This window comes from Scleropages formosus, chromosome 18 (assembly GCF_900964775.1).
Source record: "Scleropages formosus chromosome 18, fSclFor1.1, whole genome shotgun sequence".
NCBI classification, from domain to species: Eukaryota; Metazoa; Chordata; class Actinopteri; order Osteoglossiformes; family Osteoglossidae; genus Scleropages; species Scleropages formosus.
The window spans coordinates 2299676-2319569 of NC_041823.1; the positions used below are offsets into that span (position 1 = coordinate 2299676).

Genomic DNA, 19894 nt, shown 5'->3' on the forward strand with positions numbered 1-19894 from the left:
AGCGCGCGGTGTCCGTGTCAGCCGTGGGGGGCGTCGGGGGCGAGAGGGTGGGGGGAAGGGGGGCGGGGTGCGCCGTTAAAACACTTTTTAAGAGCGCTGACTCGACCTGCAGCGTGGCGCCGTGCAGCAGGAAAGACCCCCTGCGCACCCCCACAGCAGTGTGTGTGTGTGTGTCTGTGTGTGTGTGTGTGAGATGCTCTGCGCGATGTATTCCTCCCTCTTCCCCCCGCCCCCTCCCGCAGAGAAACACGGAGCGCAGGAACGCGCCCTTCCCTCTCCTCGGGACACACGAAACACGGGATCCTTCCTGCGTATTATGACATATGAAATATGAAAAATGAAAACAATCCGTTCCTTCGAACTATTAGTTCTGAGGGGCTCCAGTGGTCATGTATAGGAACAATTATTTATCACCCACCCCAAAAAAAAAAAAAAAAAATCAGTCTGCTGATAAGTGTTTAATTCCGACTTTTAAATGGAATTTGGAAAAAAATAACCGATACAGTAAATGAAAGAGCAGCCGTGGCTCCGTTTTATTTCTTTTCATCTGCTGCAAAATAAAGATCAGGGGGGAGATAATGACAGACCCCCCCCACCACACCCCGCCCCCCCGCGGACGCGCAGCAGATCTTCATTCCAGCGCCTTTGTGGAGATATTGATGATGATGATGGCCAAGTGGACACTTTGATTTTTGTGTGCCGAGCTAGTTATAAAGAATCAATATTATATCAAGGGGTAAGTTTCGTGATAAAGGACTTTAGCCACTCCGGCTATTCATCATAAGTCTGTAGCAGGCAGATAGGTCAAAAGAAATTATATAGCACTAAAGAGTGTGTCTTCTTATCTCTATAAACCAGCGAGTGGGGGACAAGCAGATCGATACCCCCGCCTGCTGTATAGCCCACTTCTTGCAATTATCAATAGCTGATTTTGTCTTCCAGGGGGCTGCATCTATTAATACTAGATAATAAGAGCCTTTTGGACATAACTTGTAGCAGGAAGGCTGGAAAAAACACAAGTTTGCGCACAGGACGACCTTGGTGGCACCGAAAGTGTCCCCTGTGCGCGAGGCGGCTGCGGTGGGGGGTGATGCGGGGTGGTGCGGGTGCCAGCTTGGGCAGGAGACCCTCCGTAAGGGTTTGTGCGAGACACACACTCGTGTGTTTAATTGATTTGAATTACATTGATACTGGGTGGTGCGTTAAATAGGGTTTACACGCACACACACATGCAGACACGCTTGCATGTATAAATTGTTATGGTTAGGGAACATGAAATGGAATTGAAACTGCATAGACATAGACACACACACACACACACACACACACACACACACTCAGCCGCAGCTGAATACCAAATAATGTACAAATCGAATACACAGAAAACCAGTAATATAACCAAGTGTTTTGAGTACATACACGTTTTAAGGCTGTTTTAATTAATTTAACAATAAAATCACAAATAAAGTCCACGCAATTACTGAAATAACCAAAACATGTCCTATTTCTGTTTTAAACATTTAATGCAAATAATTACGCTTGTAGTATTTGTTTCCATGTTTCGTTTATGTCCAGGCAATTGTGAAAAACAAAATTCGTTTGCAGACCAAAACGAAATAATAAAATAACACTGTTTTTCACGCAAGTCAGTTTGGAGAATAAGAGAAATTCTGGGAACCGTTTCATTTGCTCATCATAAGAAAATTGTGCGGATCAAAATAAATTCATATTCTCCTCATATACCGGAAAGAACGGAACGCATCTGGAGACGAGGGTAAATGATGCGCAGGATTTTGTCCTTTATTTTATAAGGTTGAGAAACTCTTTGAAAGACGAGCTGAAATAATTGTGAAAGAAGAAAACGAACCGTAGAAATCGGAATTAGAGCTCCAGTGATCACAGCCCGATCACACATCTGCTCGCATTTTACCACAGTTTTACGTGTTTTATGGCGAATACCCGGGATACAGTGAGTTCCCTTTGAAAAATGTTCCGTTTGCTCCACGTTCTTTAATTTCACTTTGTCTTCACCCGGGTTCCTGTATCTGAGAACAAACCAAACCGTCAACATTTGCTGCACCGTCGCAGGCCTGCTGCCCAATATCCCTTTGAGATTTATGAAAAACAATAAATAGTGTTATGTACAACCTGAACTCAATGTGTGTGTTGCGGTGGAGGATTTCGCAGTTCTTTTACACTCAGTTTCACATATGATGTAACAACACACTGGATGCCACTTATGACAATTAAATTTCCTCGTCTAACAGAAATTGCATTAGTTCGGAATCTGCGTTTGTTTCCCGAAAACAACATTTCTGTTCTTTCGGTGACAGCAACAACAAAAAAAGAAATATACAATACGTAAGTAAAAAATAAAAAAAAAAAGGTTCCAGAGTCCACGCAGAGACACGCTGTCTTCTTCATCATTCCATATCGCGCCATGTTCACCGCTCCTATTGCACGAATAATTAAACTTTACCCTCAAATGATATAACAATAAGCAGCGCGCACGAAGGCGGCGTCGCGTGCAGGAAATAACCGCGGGCGGCGCGCGACTTACTTCGCGAAAGGAATAAAAAGTCGCCGCTTGACACGAGATGCGCCGGGTCGCGTGCGGCCGGACGGGCTCGAGGAGAGAGGCTTTAAGAGTAACGGAGTGGGACATCCTAGCGGTGGAAACGCGCAATCTCAGAGGCGCAATTTAAAGTGCCTCTGTGACGCGCGGCGACCTCCACAGTGGAGCTGTGGACGCGAGAAGCCACGCCAGCGTCAGACCTCCGTCTCCGTCTCCGTCCGCGACAAAAGAGGCGTCGGAGCCGCGCTCCGCGCCGACAGGACAACGCGCTGCTTCTTTTGCGCCACAACGAGGTTTTGACGCGGACGGGAACAAGGGCCGATTTTTGGAGCGCGGCTCTGCGTCACGGCGGGAACGCGCAGGACGGAGCGGAGACGCGCGCAGCCCCGGGGCTGCTGCTGGAGAGGGGACGGACCCTGGGCTGATCTGGGGACTGATCTGCTGTCGCACACGCGCACAGAGCACACACACACAACACGCACACACACACGCACACACACACTGACTGCGCAAAGACGTCGGCGCCCGCGAGCAGCCACACAAAGTTTGGGTAACAATTGTACGGACTTCTTTTTCTCTCCACCTCCGACTTCCAGGCGCTTTTCACACTTCCTCAAGACAGGCAGCATTAAAACGCTTTTGTTTTCCTCGCTCAAAATGTCGAGCGCTTCTCGTGCCAGAGTATTAAATGTCATCATCTTCTGAGTGAAGGACAGCAAGAGAAAGAGGACTTTTTACATCTCTTTTTTTCTTTTTGGAACCGTATCTAGAAAGTTGCTCCGCTCGGGCTCCTGGAGGTCCGCGGCTCAGCTCGAGCACCAGGAGTTCGTCCGATGAAGAAAAGTCCCCAAACTCCGCAGAGGAGGACATAACGGGAGAGAGTGTCCACACAAAGCCCTCGAGACGAGGAGGGAAGAGGAGCGGCTGAGGGGGACAGTCGGGGCCGTTTTGGGGGGACAAAGTGACAGAAGTCACCGAAGAGCGCGGGAGGGGGATGGATGGAAACATCTGAGCCACTGATCTCTAACCCCCCCCCAACCCCAGCACCGCTGAAAGTGCGCGCAAAACGCGGGCGCGAGCGATGGCTGATGGGGCTCTGGGACACGAGGAGGCAGCACGAGGCGCCCGCGAATTCCCACAACTTGTAGGACAGGAGAGACGTTAGACATCTGTAGCAAGAAGAAAAGAAAAGAAAAGAAAAGACAAGAAAAGAAAAGAAAAGGGGGGACATCAGAGCCCGGAGAAGCCGACCTTGTATGAGGGGCACTTTCGGTGCGGTCGCCGGAGCAGGAGAAGGAGGAGGCGGAGGAGGTGGAGGAGGTGGTGGTGGTGGTGGTGGTGGTGGTGGACACAGCGCCGGACCGCGGGGGCCGCTAATTGCCCGGCCCGTCCCTCATTTACATAGGGAGCGTGCACGCTGGAGAGCGGCCAGTCGCCCCCCCCCCAACACACACCCCCCCACCAACCCGTCGCCATGCATTATTCACCATCATAATTATAAACCGACATGCGCAGTCCGAGCGGCGGCAACTCCGGCTGATCTCCCCCCTCATTTCTGCGAGTGGACTGTTTGCGAACATTTTTGCGTGTTTTGAGCTCCCTCGCGCACCCGCCCCCCCTCGGCCACACACCCCCCAGCGGCGTGCGCGTGGCTGGATGCGCGCGGAGCCGGAGCGCCATGTCCCGCCGCAAGCAAGCGAAGCCGCAGCCGCTGCGCTCGGACCGGGAGCCGGAGCCCGGAGCGCTGCTGTCCCAGCACGGTGAGTCCTGCAGCGTGTCCTGCGGAGGTGATGATGAAGGTGAGGGTGATGGTGGTGGTGGGCTCCTCACAGGGACACCCCCCCACTTCCCCTCCAGAGCCCCGCGGACGCACTTTTGAGAGCCCGGGATGGACGCGCGCACTCGCCGCCTCCGTCCGACACCCTCTCCGACTGTCCTGATCAGGAATTCGTGCGTAATTATTTAATTTTCTCCTCCAGCTGTTCAAACAAACGTGCGCAAAATCTTTCCTGCTCTGTTGACACGTGAAAAGTGTTCTTTTGAGTGGGAAAGGGAAGGTTGTCGTGAGGCGCCGCGTCCGTTCCTGGCTCTCACTTCGTCTCTTTTTTGCTCTACTTAAAAACACACACACACACGCAGACACACACACACACACACACACACACACACATACATAATATGAATAACTACAATTGTGCACTCGTTGCCACGTGAAAGGTGTTTTTGGGTCGTGTTCAGTTCGAGGCTCCACCACTGTGGAAGTATGTCGGAACCATGAGTGGTTCGACAAGACCGTTTTTTACTTTTAATGTCACTAAAAAGAGTTCAGAAGGGACAGTTTTTATTTTCCGTTTTTTATTTTTGAAATATTAATTTGGCACGAATTGCGCATTAAAAGCACACAGCAACAGAGCTTTACTACAACATTTTAATCCATATGATATTCTCCCCCAACTGCACCTTTTCCGCACTTTTTCATACTCGACAATATTTGTGCCAAATGTTTTTTTCTTTGTTTAAGTTTATTTTATTGTCAATTAGTTCATTATTATTATTATTATTATTATTATTATTATTTATAATAATAATTTTAAAAGATTCGAAGGCAACATTTTTCGCTAAATTGCAGACCTGTGCCGAAGAATTGCACCCAAGCCTTGTCGGGAATTTTGCTGTTAAATAATTAATTTTAATTACAATCGAGTTTCATGTATTTAACGGATGTTTCCACATGCTTTCTTTTTTCTTATTATTATTACACGTTTACTGCCATTTTTCACAGATTACTTCGTTTTCGTATGAAATTTCTACTTAAAGCTTCTTAATTTATAGAACTAATGCATCATGTGTTTAATTTAGTATTTATAATTTGTTCATATAACTTGAAAGAGCCAGATTTAATCGTTTTGATGAAGACCTGCCTGGAAATATTAAAATATACACTTTTGATGCTTTGGGGAGGTAAATGTTAGGCTTTAGTGATTTTTGTATGATTTTTTTTTTCGGTTAATTTCAGTGGAGATTTCAAAAGAGAAAGTATTTCCCCCCATTTCCCCAAAAACAGACGAATTGCAGTTTCCCCATTGTTATGTTAATGTTTTTTGTTTGCCATCACACCCGGATCCCTTATGCCTGGTGTGTTTTCTCATCCTGCATTCAAATCCTGCATTTAGATTCCGATTAAAGAAAAAGTTTAACTGCCTCATTCAGAGCTAATATTTAAAACATATATATTTTTTCAGATTGTGTTAAACACACAACACATGCACAACTTTACATACATACTGCCCATGAGTGTGCACTATATTATATGCATTCTTTTAAAATATAAAACATTTTTTGGGTGGTTTTATGTGAATATTTCTCACAATCATCACAGTTTATTTAGAGCTGCAGCCGATGTATCTGATGAAATTCTATCAAATAATTTACATCTAAGAGCCAGTGGTGCTTAGCAGGCAGACTTAGTGTAAAGAATTAAAAAAAAAAAAAAAAAACATTAAGTAGATTATGTTTTTGAAGGGTATAATGCATTCTTACTACATGAGATTTAGGTTAACCTTGTTAGTGCTTTTTAAATATAGTGTCACCTATCATGGCACGCAATTTATCTTCCGAGCTGTTTGTGCTCATCTTTATCATTGAAACCCCTCGTGTTACTGAGCACTTTTAAATTCATACATTGCTTGTGTGTGTGAGCACATCAATATGATAGATGCCACCATGTGACATCGTTTAATGAAAACAATGAAAAGGTCGGTCTTCAAAGTAACCAAATGAGCCAAATGTTTTGTGTACTATTTTTTTTTTTTAACCTCTGGTTGCCATGCCTGCGTCGTGCGGCGCTCTTCCCGAGAAAAGGCCGGTGCTGTTTATAGGTGTGTTGTATGGTGTGTGCTTTTCTTTTTTTCTTGCGATTCTATACAAATATGCAGATTGCTGCGGCCCAGCACACTCGTCGCACACCTTAGGGGACGTGTTTTCAGTCATGAGCCAGAAGCTCCACTCAGGTGTCCTGAAGGATGGAGTGCGGCGAGTTGCTCCTGGAACCTGTGTGAACCCAGTCCCACACCTCCCGGCGGTGTTCAGGTGCCATTTTTACATCTGTTTGGTAAATCTTACATGGTTTACAGTATATGTGTTCCTTGTGGACTGGCAGAAGAGTGCGGCGCGATGTTCCAGGTCAGGTAGCTGACGCGGGAGACACGGGGAGGTCGGCCTCGCAGGAGCAAACACACGGACCTTGGCAGGACCTGCTGAACTTCTCCACGTCTTTTGTGGATTGTGCACCAACTCTTGCTTTAGCAGCAGCTTTTATTTGAAAGAGAGGAGCCCTCGTGGTTTCGGAGTGCAAGATCTATGGTACAAAGGCGTCCTTCCGCGCCTCGGTGTGACTTCCCAGGAGACGCAGGAGTGTGTAGCTGAGAATTGCTTTCGATGACTTCTGTTACTTCTATTAAACACTGACAACAGTCAATATCAGTTGAGCCCACAGCAGCAATATCCGAGAGGCTCTGTGCAGGCGGAGCAGGGAAGGCAACGGTTCTGCGATGATGTTGGAAAAAGCAGAGGGCACGCCCTTCAAAGTCAGATTCGCAAATGTGAAATCATGTCATAAAGGACTTGGAGACTGTAAATTTAAAAGAAAAAAAAAAAAAAAAACGCAAGGAAAGTGTCTTCTTTACCACAGTAAGATGTGGCTATTTGAATAGCTTTGTGAGACAGTTTCATTAAAATTATTATTATAAAAAAAAAATTGCTTCATGCTCATGTCCTTCGTTGAACTCAGAAAAGAGAGACAATCTGCCCTCGATTTTTGTGAGCGCAGTCCCGGACGCACCGGTGCACCGTGGTGGTGGAGGCAGGGATGCCGGGGTCCATCCTCATCGCCATTCAAGCTCAGGCCTGCCTGTGACTTTTCTCACTTCCTGTAGCGCAGGATTTCAGAGAGAGAAATATGACATTTCAGAGAGAAATATGTTTTTTGAGGCATTCATCAATTTGGAGGAAGGCTTCTGCAAAATGAAAAAATGACATTTCAGTCCACATTTTACATTTATTTATTTAACACTTTTCTCCAGAGTGACTCATGATGTTCAGCTACTTACAGCAGGGTAATTTTTACTGTATCAGTTCAGGGGAAGTAGCCTGAATCGATAAAATAAAAAGGCTTCTTCGGCAGGAGGAGGGATTGGAACCCCGGACTTTGAGTGACTTTAACCATTATGCACCTGCTGCCCCTCTTTTGTGTAGCTACAACTTACCTGAAGCCACGGCACCAAATGAGTTCATAGAAATGTTGGCCATTTTCACCCCCCAGGGACAGAAACACGGGAAAAGTGGTGTCAGTTTCAGGGGGTTGGTTGTTTGAATCCGCTCATCCAGAGCGCTGTCAGGTTGAATTTTCACCGCCAGTCTTTTACTTTGTGTGTTGTTGTCAGACTGGCCGGGGTGTGGGGTGGGGAGAGCGTGAGGGTTATGGGAGGTAAAACAAAGTAAAGTAGTGAAAAAGAGGACAAATGTCCATAGATGTTCGCGGTCCTGGTCCAGGTTGTGGTCGAACCGAATTCACCCCTCATTCCTCTTCCTTTCTGCCAAAGAGGATTCGAACGTGACCTCGCGGCTCTCGGCCCCAAACCTGTGTTTAATCAGGAATTAAACCCTGGAGTTTGTTTGACCCCTTTCTTTTGGGTGGGGGTCAGGTCAGCGAATGGGGTGGGGGGTGGGGGGGGTCCCCTCTCCTTTCTATTGCAGCCACATTGTTGTCAAATGTAGCACATTAGGGCCCTTTTGAGAGGGTGCAATCGCTCCGAGTGCCAGCCCATCCCCCACTCCACCCCACCCCACCCCCCGGCAGCAGGGGCAGTTAGAGGCGCTTTGATGGAGCCTGCTGACTTAACCTTTGCCTGCCTTGCCCCGACAGGCCCGGCTGCGCCATGTCAAGCTCATAATGCAATTAGCACATCTTTGCCGTTGACCTTGGTCATGCCGCTTAGCTGTGTTGGACAACGTGTTAACGCCAACACAGCGGCACCTCGAGGCGGTCCCCGGAGCCCTGGGGAACAAGCGCTGGGGACGAGCGCCGGGGATGAGCGCCGGGGAACGGCTCTGGCCCGGGATCCTCACCGGTGCGCTGCCTGCTTGTAGTTGTTTCAGCTTTACTAACTTTTTAACTTTTACCTACATTTTACAGGTCAGCCAATTGTCTCAGTGACCTAAAGGCATGTCAGTTGTCTATATTCCTAATTTTCTTTAAAGTTCAGCTGTAGACATGAATGAATGAATGAATGAATGAATGAATGGAAATGTTTTAATCCCCCGAGTGAAACTGCACTGGACTACAGCTCCGTAAAACATACATACAGGGACAAAACATAAATTAACAAGTAAATAAACACATTATGACAAGGTGGGGGGGGGTAGCAGTAGTTCTACATTACAGTCATACAGTCGTGGAAAGCAAGAAAATGCAATGAAAACTGTACAAACTAATTAATAAAATTAATCAGCTTTTTTGTTCATAGCACCACTATAGTATTTTATAAATGTGGTGCACAAGTTTTAAAAATTTTTTTTTTTTTACTTTTTTATGCCACTTTTTATATGATCTTAAAAGTTATATTTGGCAATTGTGGCACTATTTGCACAGCGGTGCGTGTATGTACTTTCGTTACTAATATTTTGTTTTGGGGGGGGTGTTTTTCTGAAAATTCCTAAAACGGAAAAGCAAGAAAGCTCTAGAAAGTTCTGAGTGGAGTTGCGGAGCTGCGACAGAGGGGACAACCCTCGCTTCCTTTGAAGATCTTCAGGCCTTTGTTTTTATTCACCGCTGGACCACCCACTTAGCGATGCCAGGGATGTTACAGAGAGGAGCCTTGCGCGCACGAGTGTGTGTGTGTGTGTGTGTGTGTGTGTGTGTGTTTTTTCAAGGCCCACACCAAGATGGCTGCCCTCTTCAATTACCGGTTGCCGTTTGGGACGCACATAAATACGATGTCCCATTAGGAGGACAGTCGTCGGTAGGCAACGCAGCGGGCGACACGGCCATAAGGGGAGAGTGTGTCGCCAGTGTTCACGCACACACAGACACACACGCACACATCTGTGCACATCCACAAAGGGCCCCAGTGTTGGGGGGCCAAACGGAGCCATACTGTACCGCGCAGCAACAGGCACCACGGCAGCACGGAGGCCATGGTGACATCGGCACGCGATGAGACGCGTAAGGAGGTACGAGGGGCCGGTTTGCGGGGGAGTCCAGTGGGGGTTGGGGGGGCGACTCTGGGCCCCGACTTGATGACGCGAGATCGGAATGTCGCTGACTTGTCTAGGGCCTGTTGATTGTATTTGGGGAGGAAACCCTGAGTGAGGATGGGCAAGAGTGTGTACGTGTGTGTGTATTGTGTGTTGTGAGGCAGCAGCAGAAAAAAGGTGTCCTTCTTCCAGGAATTTCCCCACATTGATGGCCTCAGCAGGCTTTCCGCTTTGTCTCATTGAGGCTCCCAGCTTGGGAGGGACCCGCGGCGATCCATCTCCCGTTTAATGGCCAACGCGTCCCTGAACGCAGGACAGGGTGCGTTTTAGCGGGGCGGGGTGGCTGGGGGGTGGTGTCGATCATATCCCCTAGTTGAGGGCGCTTGCAACAGGCCGCTGGACATGTCGAGTTGTGACGCGCAACCCGGGTGATGCGCCGGCGCGCGATGTCATAAGAGTGTGTCTTTGTTAAGCGGAGCCGCATTTAGAATGAGACAGATTTACGTGCGCGGTGCTCGAAACCAGCCCGGGGATGCCTTTTATTGCCTTTCCCAGAATTCCTTTCGCTTAAACGCTCTGAGGGGGATTACAGGAAGACATGTGTACTCTGGCTAAAGCCGTCTCTCACGAAGCGGGGTAATGTTTGTGTCGAGTAACACGGCACTGCAGAAGGGGGGGGGGGGATCACGATGGCACCAACTGTGTCGCGTGAGTGTGTGTGTGTGTGTGTGTGTGTGTGCGCGTGCTGTAAATCAATGTGCAAGCGGTTAAGAATGGCGGGTGTGTGATTGCACGGCGCTCTGCTGAGCGTGGCACCTCGTGGCTCCCAGTTCATGGGCCGAGAGCAGGAATACTTTATCTGATATGATACGTCAGATTAGTGGTTTCAATTAGCGGGCCCAGATCGCCAGGCCAGATAGCCGAACGCCGCAATCCCTCCATCGATCGCCTCGCGCTCCGTAGTCGCACCTGAGTGCGGAGGTCTTTCCAGCAACGGAGGAGAAGGACTTCTCGTTGAAACCTGAGCTTTACGGCATATGATCAATGCGGGTTGTCCGAGTCCAACTGGACATTTCGCCCAAGAGATGCAAAAGAGAGACGTTACGAAACGTAGCGCGAAAGCAGGGCCTAGACGTCCCGCCGCTCATTTTCGGTTTACTCTCTTTTACTCCGTTTTAAATACGTGCCCTTCGTATGTTTGAGGGACTGTAGGGATGGGGATTTTGGACGTGCAGGTGGCCCTGCGATGGGGCACCTTGAGAGCCACTCGAAACATAGAAATGCATCGCAGTGTCCCACTTTAAATTTAAAATGCTTTCTAATAAGACAAGGTTAACAGTTTCCCCTCACATCTGTACCGAGCAAATGACTGTTTTAATGCTACACCTGCAGGTGTTGCGGCAGATAACGTTCTGATTGTTATTTAAAGCGTTCCGTGTTTAACGGAACTGAACGATAGGTATTATTTTAGCTTTAATCCATAATTAAGATGGAATTGCGAAGGAATATTGTGGTTTACTGAACAATTTTTCTACATCAGTTTTGCCATAAGGTTGTATATTTTTCTAGAAAGCTCTGCCTGTGCTGAAATGTGTGCACAGTGTATTTTTTTTATTGACGTTTCTTTTATTTTTACTGAGAGAAAATTCAGTTAATGAAAATATTTTGCAGATTTCAGTTCATTCGCTCAATAGTGAATACTGGAAAAAAATAGTTTGAAAATTCATAATTAAAGTAGCAATGCATGGTGCATGTTATTATGAAACATATTTTTGTTTCAGTTTTTAATTCTTGTGTTTCCACTTCAGAATCTAATTTCTTCTCGCAGACGCTAAGGTACGTAGGTATTACAACATATATTGTTGCTGATTATTATTTTGTAATTCCATTTTAAAACTGAAGAAACTAAAAATTAAGATTCATAAGTCAGTGTTCAGATAAATAAAATATCTTCATTGATGTTTTTTTTTTTTTCATTCTTGTGCAATCTGTTTCCAAAATAATTGTGTGGTTAATATAAATAAATAGATAAAAATAATAATAACAAATAAATCACATAGCCAAATCCCAACAGAGGAGACCATTACAAAATCAAAACACAGATTTAAATGTTGCTAACCTTTTTGTTTATTATTACTTTTTCAAATCCTACATTTTTTTTTTCTGAACAATTTAAAGAAGTCTGGTCTTAACACGGGCTGCATTGTAATCAGTAATGTAAACCATGTAAACCGATCCTGTTTTTTTTTTATTTAATTTAATTTTTAGTAGCAAAAGCATACACGGACACACTTTAACAAACATTTGTAAAAAATAGAACAATGCAAACAGGAGAATAATTCCCATGCTAATAACTAATCTAGCAAACTAAACAGCTCCTGCTAATTTATCCTGACCTTTCAACCCTCGCTTATGCAAATGTGCATATTTGCATCTCTGTCAGTTGATCGTTTAAGCAGATTTGTCGTCGTGTTCACGTGTCCCGTCATTTTGAGCGCATTTTTACTGTTTGTCTCTTGATAATCTCCAGAAATGAAAGGGGAGGGCGACACTGTTTCTTATTGTTCATCCAGGAGGTTAATTCCCATGGAGGCCCACGGGTGTAATCAGAGGATCCCGAGCAAATGTTCAGTGTTACATTTCCACATGTACTGTCCTAAATTGGCCAGTTTTGGGTAGACCTTATTATTTAATATTTGCATTTTGATCATTTTGAGTCGCTCACCATTTTCATAACATTATGTTTTGCTTGTCTTGCCCAGGGTCCCCAGTTAAAGGTCCAATTCTTTGCCGAAAGCTTTTTGTTTTAATTGTTTTCATTCTGTTAAAGAAGGCTGACCCCAGTGGCAAGAGTTACAGCAGAGATGATAAATTTGTTTACTAATTAATCACTTAAACACACAGCGGAGGCAGTAAAATGAGTGTTCAGACAGGACCTTTCAAAGGACGTATGTGAAATCTCTGCATTTTTCTGAGACACTTTTAATTTAGAAAAATCACTGCTGTGCCACTCTGAAAGTTTCTACTCTGGCATTTAAATAGCAATTGTTATATATTGTTGATTCATATAAGAACATTTTTTGCTAACTCTTTCTATTATTTAGAAAGAGGTGTCTGAGATATGTTTTCACTGTTTACAACACAATAATTTTCAACTGTGCGAAAAGATGAGATATTAAATAAGAAATTTAAATTAACTTAATTTGTTGTTTTAACATCTGTGATGATGTGCCTTGTTTAAACTGATGAGATATTATATATGGAAGGACATAAAATTTAGAGTGGAACACATCCATGCTGTGTCATTGACAAAATACCCCTCAAATAAGAATAAAGTGATTAGTGACCTCATTTGGTGCTACATTTAACCACACTTCAGTAAACCTGGTTTCTCTTGGCTGCAGTCATCCACATTACATATAATTTACATTTTTATTTAGCTGATGCCTTTCTCCAAAGTGACCTATAGTATTAAACTACTCATGCTGTTTTATCCATTTATACAGCAGGGCAATTTTTATTGTATCAGCAGTTTGGTCTTGCAAATTTAATGTAAAAAAGTGGTGGGAAAGAAATAGAACTCCTGCCCAATACACAGACACCAGGAGTTCCTTGGTTGCGTGAGCAAGAACTACGACGGCTTTCCACTGATGTAATGACTCGCACCCGCGTTCAGCAGGCCTCTGAAGTGAAACAGCCCCAGTGCTCTGCTCAGGTCTGAGTGAACACAGTCCAGTGGAAATGCGCACCGGGCCGCAGCTGCATATTTGATCAGGTGTGAACTGGGAGTGTGCTCGATGAACACACGGGCTACACGCCACTCGAAGGTAACACGAGAGAGAGGAAGTAGCTCCTTACGCCAGTGATTATACATGTGTAACTAATTAGTGACTTCTCTGCTACGGCTCTGCCGTGTAATTTGTTGGACCCGTTTTCAAAGGGGAAGAACTAAGATGAACTGGCAACCCAAACACTGAAAATGTATTTCTTTTCTGTTTCTGCCTTCTTTGCTTAAAACATGGGATTTCCATTTTAAAATGACAAATTGTAACTTTAAAGTCAATTCACGGGTTGCTCCTTTTTGTACTCGTACATAAAATACAACATTCACTGCACTGTTATGTTAGATGAGTGTGATTATGCAGCATTTTTTTTAAAAAATAAACTTGCTAGATGTGCCTTGGGTTTGAGCCTTTTCAGCGTCTTTTCTGTGGATGCTAAATTTGTGTTTGCGCATGGTAAATGAGCTGGTGCGGGAGTTGCAAATTGCCAGGGGTATCAGAGTGCTCGATAGTGAAGGAGACTCCTAATGAGTCTATCAAAGACTTGATTTGTACTCAACAGACGAGGCAGCTGAGATTTCTATGAAAATATTGGAAATCAATAGCTTCTATGGAATTTCATTAAGCGGCCGCATCCACAATTGATAGGGCCTCATAATTTGATGGATTGTGCAAAGACAAGTATTAGCACGGCATAAGAGCAGGAATAAAACACAGAGGAAAAAAAGATTAACACTAAAGATGTTTGCGCACAATCCCTGATGGGTTTCTTTCCTTCCTTTTTTCTTCTCGACTTTCACATTCCCAGCAGCTTCGGGGGAGGGAGCGGATGACGCGGACAGCGGGAACGAGAGCCGCAGTGGCAGCGAGGAGACGCATGTGTGCGACAAGTGCTGCGCCGAGTTCTTCAAGTGGTCAGACTTCTGCGAGCATCTGAAAAGCTGCACCAAGAACCCACTGGTGCTCATTGTCAATGAGGACGGCCCTGCGCCCGACCCTGAGGACTTCCCAGCTGAGCAGTCCCCGGCCGGCAGCTGCCACAGTGACCCAGCAGACAGTGAGGACGTGGAGGATGGCCCGGTGCTGGTGGAGGGTGACGATGCGGCCGAGGCAGTGGCGCTAAAGGCTGGCGCCGAGAAGGACGACGAGTCTATGGAAGTGGAGCGAGTCCCTGAGAAGCAGGCTGATCTGGAAGAGCCTGCTGGCTCTCCAGAGCCCAGTGCCCCGTTGCCTCAGATCGAGACCCCGTCAGCTGTGACTGGGTACAGCTTGCCAAACACCAATGTGACCCTAGAGACTCTTCACAGCACTAGAGTGGCCGTCGCTCAGTTCTCGCAGAGCTTCCGTGCGGGACCTGGCGCTGTGTCCACTGTGGCCATCCCCATGATCCTGGACCAGCTGATGGCGCTGCAGCAGCAACAGATCCACCAGCTACAGCTGATTGAGCAAATCAGGAGTCAGGTGGCCATGATGAACAGGCAGCCAATGCAACCAACGCTGAACCCCGTCGGTGTGCCTCAAGGTCCATCCTCGGTAGCCACTTCCGGTCAGCTCCACCTACAGGGTTTCATTGTCCCTCCTGTCCACCAGCTGCCCATTAGAGTGCCCTCGGCTACGAACGGACAGGCTTCCATGTCTCTGGCATCGGCTCTGGAGGGACCCCAGTCACTTGTTCTCAGTCTGGATCCGTGCCCTCGTCCCAGGAATTACCAACAGTACTTCAGCTTCAGCCGCCTCCAACCTTCCTGCTTCCAGCTGCAGCTCAGTGTCTTCTTTACTGCCACCCTCCTGCATGGCCCCAAACAGCGGCGGGAATGGCGGCCAGACACGAAACACCTCAAGCCCTCCCCCGCTAGGTCCTAGCAGCCTTCTTAGTCCATCCTCCAGCCTTCCGCTGCTACCTCAGAGCTCCTCGAGCACTGTCATCTTCCCTAACCCGTTGGCCAGTATCGCTGCCACAGCCAACGCGCTGGACCCTCTCGCTGCCCTGATGAAGCACCGCAAGGGGAAGCCGCCCAATGTTTCCGTGTTTGACACCAAGCCCAGTTCGGAGGATCCCTTCTTCAAGCATAAGTGCAGGTTCTGTGCCAAGGTGTTTGGCAGCGATAGCGCCCTACAGATCCACCTGCGCTCGCACACGGGTGAGAGACCATTCAAATGCAACATTTGTGGCAACCGCTTCTCCACCAAGGGAAACCTGAAGGTTCACTTCCAGAGGCACAAAGAGAAGTACCCTCACATCCAGATGAACCCGTACCCGGTTCCGGAATACCTCGACAATGTGCCCACTAGCTCTGGAATCCCGTACGGAATGTCTCTGCCTCCAGAAAAACCGGTCACAACGTGGCTGGACAGCAAGCCAGTTCTACCCACAATTCCCACATCGGTGGGCCTGCAGCTTCCTCCGACCTTACCTAGCATGGGGGGCTATAATGATTCTCCGAGTCTGACTCCTTTGAGCAGATCGCCGCAGAGACCATCCCCACCTTCAAGTGAGTGTGCGTCTTTATCACCCAATCTGCTGGGCAGTGATACCAGCACTCAGGCCACGTTAGAATCCAACCAGCCCAACCTGGGGGCCGATGCTCCCCCAGTCCTCAAACCGGAGGGGGTCCTTCTCCCGCCAAACTGCACAAGCCGTCCGGGAGACAGCTCCACTGCGGTGACACAAGTGGTCCTCTCATCCACCGTCACTACAACTACCGCCACGACCACGCAGGCGAGCGAACCTGCAACTCCCCCGTCCATGGTGTCCAGCTCTGCACTCCCGCTGATGTCCGATCAGTTCAAAGCGAAATTCCCATTCGGTGGCCTCCTGGATTCCATGCAAACCTCTGAGACCTCGAAGCTCCAACAGCTGGTGGAGAACATTGACAAAAAAATGACGGATCCAAACCAGTGCGTGATTTGCCATCGTGTGCTCAGCTGTCAGAGTGCTCTGAAGATGCACTACCGCATCCACACTGGTGAGAGGCCTTTCAAGTGCAAGATATGCGGCCGGGCATTCACAACTAAAGGGAACCTCAAGACACACTTTGGGGTCCACAGGTCTAAACCACCGCTTCGAGTTCAGCACTCATGCCCCATTTGCCAGAAGAAGTTCACTAACGCCGTGGTCTTGCAGCAGCACATCCGTATGCACATGGGTGGCCAGATCCCAAACACCCCCTTGCCTGATGGACTCCAGGACATGGACACTGACCTCTCTTTTGATGAGAAGAGTTTGGATGCCATGAGCAACTATGACGATGAACTGATGGACGAAATGGAGCAATCAATGGAGGAGGATGCTGACCTCAAGGAAGGGGAGCTCGATCCATCTAAGCCCCTGATCCCATACTCTGGCATGTCCCCCTGCTCACCCCCCTCAGTCATCTCCAGCATCGCAGCCCTAGAGAACCAGATGAAGATGATTGACTCCACGGTGAACATGACCCACTCTTTCGGCCTTAAGTCAACACAGAACGGGTTCTTGGAGAGTGACCGCTTGACCAATGACTCGTCTTCAGCAGTAGGGGATCTGGAGAGCCAGAGTGTGGGAAGCCCAGCCCTATCAGAGTCCTCCAACTCAATGCATGCACTCTCCCCGGCACACAGCCACTCTGAGAGCCTCCGATCCAAGTCCCCGGGGGGGAACAACACGGAAGAAATGCAAGAATCAATGGCAACCGTAGTGAAGTCCGAAAAATCGGGAACCCCATCACCGACACCACTATCCGAAAACAGCGGGGCGCTTGACTTGACGGCAGCCCAGCCTGGGAGACCCTTCATCAAGGAGGAGAGCCAATTTGGGATGCTGTTCCTGAGTCGAGAGCGTGGTAAGTTCAAAAGCACTATCTGTGATAACGCGTAGTGGGTTGTGAACCTGTGGATTGTAAACTTATAGATGAGAGGGGATCAAAAGAACCTGTCTGAGATGTCTAAACCCGACTCCACTCTAGGTGTGACCCAAAACTCGTCAAGCCTGGTTACCACGGCTCCCAGCGCCATCAAGATGGAAGTGAACGGACACAGTAAGTCAAACTCGGTGAGCGACGGCCCACACCTGGCCCTCAGCATCCCCGCCCCCGTTGCCCCCCAGTCGGCAGTGAGCCCTGGCCTCGCACCCATGCTGGCTCCGCCACCACCACGCCGGACCCCAAACAGCACAACTGTCACTCATGCGGGAAGAACTTCTCCTCAGCCAGTGCCCTGCAGATCCATGAGCGTACACACACGGGAGAGAAACCCTTCGGGTGCAGCATCTGCGGTCGTGCATTCACCACTAAAGGAAACCTAAAGGTATGTGAAGGCCCACGGACGTAAATCAGGACTCACTGAAGATTGCATTTAATACAGTCGATGTAACAAAATTAAAAATTCAGAACAAAATGAATTGAACTTTTCAAAATAAATGCTTATTGTGCTTTATGTTCCTCCATAATTTTTCATTTTTAAATACTGAATATTGTCTTTCTGTATGCTAGCTCTGAAAGGTATAGTCTAAAAGCAATGAAAGCAGGTTCCAGAAATAAAATAAATGAAAATATTCTGAATGCAGAACATTATGGGACAAAACCATGCTGTGAGTTGTTATTCTGTTAATTTACTTTTGCATGAGGGAAAGTAGTGTATTTTTGCATAAAAACTTTCTGTATTTATTTTGATATGAGATGGGTAAAAATGTTTTAAGTGAGGATATTGATAAATAATTACTGTAGTCAATTTTGTGAAGATTGCAGCTGTATGGAGCTCAGCATTTAAAATTATTTACAAAAATTCCAAGACCATTTTACATTTTGCTACACTGAGTACTTCATGAATGAAGAATGTTGTGTATTTGGAGTATAATTTGAAAATTCATTATATATATATATATATATATATATATATATATATATATATTTTTACATTTTGATTTTAAGGTTGACCTAAAATATGTTTTCAGTTTAAACAATGAAAAAATACAGATAATATTAAAACAATTTTATTTCAGTCATTTACAACGTTGTATTTGTTTTTGGGGAAAAATTAACCAAATGTATTTTGAAATTGTGTTAATCGCGATATTCTCAGGAAGTTACTACATTTCTTAATATTAATTAATGATAATTTTACACCTTTGAATTGTAAGAATAATAACAATTATAAATCAAGGAATATACATCATATTTTTTAATTCAGTCTTTAATTCTGATATTATTCTCTCTATAGAGGTATTACTTGTGAAAGTGTGAGATATTTTCCACAGTTCAGCCCAAAGTGTGGACCTTTTATTTATCATAAATTCCTACACAGATGCAAATTAGCTTTCGGGTCCTTTTTTTTGCTTTAATGAAAGAGAAAAAGGCATTGTTTCTTTTGTTCTATTCTTTGGAGGATTTACACTGATGCTGCATGGCTTTACATATTTTATGCACTTCACTAGCAGAATAAATGCACTTTTTTAGTTTATTTGTATTTGTTATTCAATTAAAAAGGCATTGTTAATTCAAATTAAAAAAAAAAAACACTAAAACCTTTTTTGAAAGTCCCTCATATTTTTTCTGGTGCTTTGAGGCTACATTTAGGATACACATTAAAAAATATTGCCCAAACTGAAGTGAAAGTAAATAATTATTTAAAATCTCTGTTGCCTAATTTTGAAGCCTAATTTGTGCCTTTTAGGTTCACATGGGCACCCACATGTGGAACAATGCTCCGGCCAGGAGGGGGCGACGTCTCTCGGTGGAGAACCCCATGGCCCTGCTGGGTGGCGACGCTGTCAAGTTTAGCGAAATGTTCCAGAAGGACCTGGCCGCACGTGCCATGAACGTGGATCCGGGCTTCTGGAACCAGTATGCCGCCGCCATCTCCAACGGCCTGGCGCTCAAGAACAACGAGATCTCGGTCATCCAGAATGGCGGCGTTCCCCCCCAGCTCCCCGTGAGCCTCGGCGGTGGTGGACTCCCGCCCTTGGGCGGGCTGTCCGGGGCCATGGACAGGCCACGCGCTGGTGGTAGCCCGCCAATGACCAGCCTGGAGAAGACGGGCATGGATGTGGGAGTGGGCCGCCCCTTCTCCAGGTTCATCGAGGACAACAAAGAGATCGGAATCAATTAAAAGAAGTTATTGGGACAGTGAGACTGTTATGAAATATGAAAAGTAACTGTTAAACCAGTTTGAAATATATGTACTATATTATGTACAGATGACATTTTTTTGGTTTTGGAAATATAGTATTGAGTATTTGTTAGAGATTGATCTATCTTTACCTTGGTCTCATTCCTCGTTGCTGTTTCGCTCATGCGAAGAACATGTCTTG

General features: G+C 46.4%; 1 protein-coding gene across 1 annotated transcript; it reads left to right on the forward strand.

The window, feature by feature from the left end:
* The first annotated feature begins 3919 nt into the window (after window positions 1–3919).
* On the forward strand, window positions 3920–19692 carry LOC108940577 (sal-like protein 3). Its single transcript, XM_018762822.2, is given in 6 exon segments — window positions 3920–4335; window positions 14423–15270; window positions 15272–17429; window positions 17553–17744; window positions 17747–17892; window positions 19258–19692. Coding segments are annotated over 6 exon segments (3861 nt in total). The 5' UTR covers window positions 3920–4253.
* The last annotated feature ends 202 nt before the right edge of the window (window positions 19693–19894 follow it).